This window comes from Nanorana parkeri, unplaced genomic scaffold (genome assembly GCF_000935625.1).
Source record: "Nanorana parkeri isolate BGI_ZX_2015 unplaced genomic scaffold, ASM93562v1 scaffold443, whole genome shotgun sequence".
In the NCBI taxonomy this organism is placed as follows: domain Eukaryota; kingdom Metazoa; phylum Chordata; class Amphibia; order Anura; family Dicroglossidae; genus Nanorana; species Nanorana parkeri.
This window is the reverse complement of record NW_017306711.1, coordinates 485,103-492,789: the sequence shown is the minus strand read 5'-3', so window position 1 is coordinate 492,789 and position 7,687 is coordinate 485,103. Positions and strand designations below refer to the sequence as shown.

General features: G+C 41.7%; 1 protein-coding gene across 1 annotated transcript in view; it reads left to right on the top strand.

Moving 5' to 3' along the window:
* Positions 1-7,687, top strand: part of ADAMTS17 (ADAM metallopeptidase with thrombospondin type 1 motif 17) — a 198,674-nt gene that overhangs the window by 143,236 nt on the left and 47,751 nt on the right. The window contains exons 17-18 of the mRNA XM_018560245.1: positions 252-332; positions 3,241-3,398. Coding sequence (XP_018415747.1) covers positions 252-332; positions 3,241-3,398 — 239 coding nt within the window. The remainder of the gene's footprint in view (positions 1-251; positions 333-3,240; positions 3,399-7,687) is intronic.

Sequence of the window (7,687 nt, the reverse complement as noted above, 5' to 3'; positions counted from 1 at the left end):
TGGGGCCTTTTGCGGAATGAACCCCCCCCCCCCCCAGTTACACATATAACTTGCTCTTGTGTATGCTGCTTTATACGGTGTCTAGGTTTCTGTGTACACTGTCTTGTTACATATTCTGTCTGCTGTTGTGTAATGCCTTTTTGCACATTCTGTATCTTCCTGTTTATACTGCTCTCTTTACACTCATATTGTCTTGTTAAATGTTCTCACTTCTGTACTGTGGCGGCTTACAACTCCCCATCTCTTTACAGGTTACATTGAGGCTGTTGTCATCCCTGCAGGGGCCAGAAGGATCCGTGTAGTAGAGGATAAGCCAGCACACAGCTTTCTGGGTAAACGTGTCTTGACAGTCACTGGTCTAGATAGTGATTATAACTAATACATGCTCTGTTTACTCTAGTGTCATTCCCTGCAGTGAGCCAAAAGACTAAATAAGGGTCCATTCACACCTCTGCGTTTTATTAATTGTTCTGTGATTTATGTGTTCTGCGTTTGCATCTGTGAACTCTATGTGCGGTACATTTTTTTTTTTTAGTTGAATACATTTGAATACAACCAGACAGACACAAAGTATAGCATTCAAAGAATATAGCCACTGTACAACAGCAGTGAAAACGCATAAGAAGTACAAGCCTTGTAACAGACCATGCAACGGCAAAACCCTTTTATTTTAAAACCCTTGCTGACTGCATTTTTGGTGCTGCTTGTAGCTAGTGATTTTCTAGAGAGTTTAATAGTACTATATTCAAAATGAATCAACAAATTTGTGAAGAAATAACTGGGAACTCAAAATATTGATCAGTGCCTCCCTTATAATAAATGATCACTGAATGGAGATGGCCCATGAATTGCAGACAAGGTAGCACCAGGAGACTGAGGTTTAGGTAAAGATACTTTCTAGTATACAGCCTTGTCCAAGACAGAAAGATCTCTTAAGATGACTCTACACATGGCAACCTTTAGCTAACTTAAACCAGTTTCAGTCAACAAGGAATCAATTATACAATCAAAAATATTTGCTTAAAAACAAGCAATCAACTGAGTTCAGTTGATGAATTAAGCTATATATGGACAGCGTAATGCTTGTTGGCAGTTTTGGAGCTTTCCTTCAGCTGCAACCTACCACCCAGAGTTTCCACCCTTTTCAGTTTCCATTGCAATGCCAGCAAAACTGGCTGTTGGCTGCCAATTGATTTCCACATTAATTTCAATTTTTTCTTTGCTTATGACTGGGAATCAAATAAAACCAGGAATGCCAGATTGCTGTTGTTGATAGCTAAATTGTGAATTATAAGTCCAGCATAAGATAGTTTGTGGCAGATTAGCAGTTAGACTCACTACAGAGGGATCTTATTTTCAACATATAGCTTCTTTTCCAACTCCACCTTTAAAGATAAAATGCTATTTATATTTAGGTTGGGGAGTATTGTAAAGCAGCAGCTATAAAAATTTCAAGACTCTGATAACAATACAAATAGGTTCCTTTTGTGTTCTTCATCAACTAGTTGATAATATATATACATTACTATGTCCTGTATTGACAAAGGGGCTGGTGGGAGGAACAAAGCAGGGGAACAATAAACTGACACTCCTGTAAGTGTCAGATTTTGAAGAATCTTCTGGTGGTGGTTTCTCTTTATTACAGTAGAGATTGCAGCTCAGGTAGCGGGAGAGGTGAGTATTATTTTATTTTTTTGGTCAACCTTTTTAAAAATGTTTACATTTATTTTAATTAATTTTTTTATTTTTACTTTACTGTTGGAGGCTCTGAGTAAATATCAAGGGTCTAAACAAACCCCTGTCATTTATCTTTTAAAATAGAAAAAGAGATTGAGGACACAGAGTCATTAATCTCATTTTCTGCAGTCCCTGTTATGAATGAACAAGAAGCCTCTTTACTGAGTGTTCCTGTGGATTCATAAACTGAGGATATAGTATGAGTTACTATGTCCACAATCATGAATGAACAGGAAGTGATGTAGAGCGCTTCCTGTTCATTGATAGCTGGGGACACAGTAACCATACTATAGCCTCAGTTATTTGCAAACACGCAGCGATCAGTCCTTATCGCTGAGCGCTTGTACTCCGCTCGGCATCCTGACTCGCCTGTCACAGGAGGCGTAGGGGGGCAGTGCGGGAGGAGAGCTCAGCCTCCAGTGAGAGCTCACAGCTCTCTTCTGCCGAACTGCTCTGCTCGGCATCCTGATTTGCCTGTCACAGGAGGCTGAGCGGGGCGGTGTGACAGCTCACTTCCCCGCACCGCCCTATTTGGCATCCTGAAAGCTTCTCTCCTTCCTGCTGGGTGCTGGTCTGTGTCCCCTCGGATTCCCGCTGCCTCTGCCGACACAAGTGGGGGAGAGCAACGGGTATTGTAGGAGACACAAACCGGTGCCCAATGGTGAGGAGAGAAGCTAGGGATGCACTGAATTACCGTTATGGTATTTTGGACTTTTTCCTCGAAATTTCGCTGCATCCCTAGTATTTACATGTGCTCACTTCTATCACAAATCCAAAAACCAAGGAGTTTATGGTCTGTTTACTGTGAACTCCAACAGTTATCCATGTAATCTGAGAGAACAGATCAGCCTCCTGTTCCAGGCTGTAGGAGCCAAATTCACCTTATATAGCCTGTGTGTGTTTAGCATATTACAGGAATGTGTTGTATGCAGAGCAAGTGAGAACTGACCCACATTCATACTGTAAAGAAACTTTCTAGGTTTTTTGATGAAGAAGGGAAAAAAGTCCCTTAAATCATATTATCACATCCCACGCCAACATGTGTGCGGGCACTGGCAATAGTCTGCTCATGGATTTCTGTACCTGCGGAAGCCAAAAAAAATAGAATGTTTGCTAAGGAACAAGTCAAGGATATAAGAAAGTAATTTGATGCTTGTTGCCATTTCAGCTCTTGGATGCTGAGTAGCAGCACACGGGCTATAGGTAGCAGAAAAAAGTCAAGGATTTGGCAGTGACTCTGTGGAAAAACTGCAAAATGAGAAAAGAGAATGTGGGAATTTAAGAGAGAACACTGTGTAACATAGAAGAAAGAATTACTGAAAACTAGGCGCAGGCGCATTGACGCCAGGGTATTCTTATGGAGCACAAATTATTATTGTCGCACAAATTAACAGAAAATATTTCCTGCAGCCCTAAACAAAATAGGAGGTAGCCTACTGTGCCTGAAAATCAGGACTGGTCCAGCCGGCAACTGACATTGTGTTTTATGGTTAACTTTTTCAGCCCTGAAAGATTCAAGTAAGAAATCCATCAACAGTGACTGGAAAATTGAACTGCCTGGAGAGTTTCATATTGCAGGAACCACCATCCGATATGTACGTCGGGGACTCTGGGAGAAGATATCGGCTAAGGGACCCACAAAAACACCATTGCACCTGATGGTAACATATTATCTTTTCTTTGTTTCCTACAGGAGTACAGGTTGCAGCTAAAACATGCACTGAAGAAGGGGTTCATATGCCCAGAGCAATAAGTCAGGTTTTCACTTTCAAAGTATTTTATTAAATTTTAAGATAGAATAAAACAATAAGATAGCACATGATGCACAAACAGTATAGCATACAATTGCATCTCAGAGTCTTCCACAATAGCATAGTCAGGTAGTAAGAGGGTATCACTAGAAAACATACACACAATGCATAATAATTCTGACAGAACATATCTATCCACCTACTCTTGCCAAATTATCCCCCATCAACAAAATCAAAACATTCAGAGGAATATCAGGCATAGGGATCCACCTGTGTCTGAGGCAAACATTTGGTATGACCTCCTTCATATCTATATACATAGAAGACTTTCCGTCCAACATCAATGTACTAAACAGCTCACGCGTGTGAGCCTAAAGAAAGAAAAAACAGCCAAAAAGGAGAAGAAAAGGAAAAAGATACTGAAAGAAACAGAACAGCTTAAGAGTCCAAAAAGAGTAGATCAGGTTTTCACTTTAAAGTGACATTAAACTCAGGAGGTAAATGTTAGAAAATACATTCAAGTACCTTCAATATTAACAAAAATGTATCTTATTTATGTATTACTCAGCTGTAGATCCTCAAATCATCTCTGTAATCCATTTCTGAGATGATTTGAGGATGTACAGGTGAGTGATACACAAATAAGATACATTTTTGTTTATAATGAAGGTATTTGAACGCATTTTTAACATTTGATTCCTGTCACTTTAAGCATGCTGGTTTGCAGAGAACACTCGTATTTACCGTATTTCTCGCTCCATAAGACGCACTTTTTTCCCCCCAAAAGGAGGGGGAAAATGTGCCTGCATCTTATGGAGCGAATCCCGACGCCCGAGACATGCAGTTTCGGACGCGGGGCGAGTAGTTTTTTGTACATTTAGCTCTGCCTAACAGTAGGAGCCACTGCTAGTTTAATACGAGTGATCTAATGAGATCACTCGTATTAAAACCGAGCGTCGTCGTCGATCTAGATCACCATAGAGCAGACGAAGAACAGACGTTCTTCGTCTGCTCTGTGTGATCACTGAGAGCGTGGCACTGTAATCACAGTGCCACCTGTCTCAGCGGTCACTAACTGCAGCTTCTGTCACAGAAGCTGTGACAGAAGCTACGGTCTGTCGAGTGCCCCATAAGGCGCACTGGACCTCGCTGCGTCCTATGGTCCGGTGCGTCTTATGGAACGCAAAATACGGTAAGTCCCATCTCCATCCAAAACATTTTTACGTTTTGGATAGACTGGGGAAGGATTAGAATGCCTGTCAAATTTCAGCTTCTATCTGTGCCTTCTATGGGGAGACTTCCCCTCACTTCCTGTCCCAGTGACATCAGAATAAGAATTTTCCTAACAGGGTGACAGAGAGCAATATGATTCTGATGGAGGGTCTTACACTACCCTACACTATCCAAAACTAACATTGTGGTCGGAGTTTATCTGTAAAAATAATTTCCACCTTCAAAAAAAAAAAAGGAATTTCCTTGAATGGGGAATAACACCCACAAGTGACCATTTATTTCCTTGGGTTTTTGAGGCCTGAGCTGCATCGCTCCATAAAAATTTGAGTAGCTTGAGGGACACAGAGATTGTGCTTGTGCATGGAATGGATGTAAAACACTATAATGGTAGTAACTTTTAGGGGAATATCAAGAAACACTTGTTTTTACTGATGGCAGTGCCTGCTACTTATTGCTGAATAATTGAGTCAGGTGTTAAAGGAGAACTATGAGGCGAGTGCTTTTCACTCACCTCATAGTTCTAGCCGACCTGTGACAATGAGACTTTCACAGGTCGGCTCAGTAGATCGGGAGGTGAGCGAACATATACCGGCGTTCGCTCACCTCTCGATCCTGTCACGGGTGGAATGGACGGGGGAGGGGGCGGGTACAGCTGGCTCTGCCTCTAGATAGGCAGAGCCAGCTGTCAGTCACGCAGCTGGGCGGATCCCGGCACAATTGTCGGGATCCGCTTCAGCTGTGGCGTCTCAGTATACCGCGAGCAGCAGCTCGCGGTATACTGCGGCGTCTCAGTATACGGCGAGCTACAGCTCGCCGTATACTGAGCCTAGGGTGATAGGAGGACGCTAGTTTGTGTCCTCCCGTTACCCTAAGGAGAACTATGGGGAAAAGCCTTAACCCCATAGTTCTCCTTTAAGTTTGTACATGAGAGAAGAAGCAGCACCATCAGAATCATGGGTGGGGGGCAAAAGACTTAGGGGTCTATTCACAAAAGGGTGAAGAGTTTGGAGAAGGCAGGAGAAGTGAACAATCTAGGAAAACATAACTGAACTGGAAAGTGAGCTGAACTGGATAATTTCTCCAAATCAGCTATGTTGGCCTAGATTGTTCATTTCTCCTGCCTTCTCCAATCTCTTCACTCTTTTGTGAATAGACCCCTTAGTGTATTTCCACTTTTGCAGTCAAATGTAAGAAGACCCCTCTATATGTTTGTTATGTGTTCCTATTCACATAGCATATGGAAAAATATTTTTTTAATAAATATTTCCTGCCTTTTAGATTTTTTTTGTTGCAGCAGGCAGGATGACTGATTCCAGGTTTTTCTTCATGTGGTCTGTCCTTATAGAAGACTTAGGACTGACATTTGCGGATTGTTTTTCTCTCGTTAACTTCAGAAGCCAGTTTTGTAATCTTTTAACCTTTCCTGACAGCCCCTCTTAACTTTACAGAAGGAGACGCAAGTGAAAATTAGAACCCTTAAGAAGCCAAGAAACCCTAACCCAAGTAAAAGGGCTTCTTGTAGTTTTAAATATTTTTTTTAGGTTATTCTCTGTGAATGGAGACATGTAACAAATATAAAATAGGTGTTATCCCAATTTGGCTGCGAAAGTGGAATTACATTTTTAGGAAGTTTATACATACAAATTGTCCTTCGTGGCATAGGCGACGGGATAGTTCCACCTCTGCTGGAGTTTGGTAAGACACCATGTTTAACCACTTGCTAACCGGGGTGTTAAACCCCCTTCCTATCCAGGCCATTTTTCAGTATTCAGCACTGCAGTACTTTGACATTTATTCCGCTGTATTGAAATTCATTTTTTAAAATTTTTTGGGGACAGATAGAACTTTCTTTTGGTGGTATTTAATCCCTTTTTTTTTTTTTTTTTTTACTATATAACGAAGAAAGGTTCCTAAACTTTTTGGGGAAAAAACTGTTTTCTCTTTATTATGTTATAAAACATTTATCAGTACCCAATTTTTTGGTAAAATATAAAAGATGGGGTCACGTCAGGTAAATAGACACCAAACATGTCAAGCTTTAAAATTGCGTGTGCCTGCAAAATTGCAAAAAAACACCATGCCTAAAATTGCCCATACACAATGCTTTAAAAGCGTTTCGAGGTAGTCCTCTTTTTCAAGCCTAGGAGCGGAAAAAGAGGACTACCTCGAAACGCGTAGCCGTTAGCACTGCCAATTCAACCCCCAGAGTTGTCTCACCACACAGCACAACTCGTTCAGACCCACGAGCACCGATTCACTTACTGGGTCTGACCCTTCAACGTTCGTGACACATGCCGCACTGATACACACTACAGTGCGGTTTCCTATTGCCGGGCAAGATCTTTTCCCCCTCCTGTCTCCAAGTGCCGCGGCTCGGCCAGGCCAGCCGAGGACACGGGCTGGGGATACCCTGGACATTCCAATCGGTAGTCCATCGACTACCTTCGTCACCCGCAAGTGCATGCAGGGATTCTGTTTGCTCACTTGTGACAACACAACCGTAAGTCACACATTTACTTTTTAACCCTAACCATTCAGCTAGTCACAGCAGGCTGTGCAGCATTCACGTATTTATCAATTGTTATGTAGTACCCATTAATTATCTATTCAGGTAGTTGCACTCTTCCTTGTACTGTTTTGATGAATGTGATTTACCGGGTTCCTCTCCCGGTTTCGAAGAGTTTATGCACACCATCCCCCAACACACCAACGATTAAGAGAGTTGACCATACTACAGTGGAGCGCTTTCCATGCATTTTTGTTTTAGATAGAGTAGGGATTCTATATGGGGTTTTCTGCTGCATTCTAGACATCAGGAATATTACCAATAAGGGAAGTACAATATATTGTGGTTTACAATTGGATTGGCAGCCTCACCTATAATCTACTTCACGCACATGAACCTTTCTATTTAAATCATTGCACATGATGAGTGTTTTAAGACTATAAGGCATAGTTATATACAC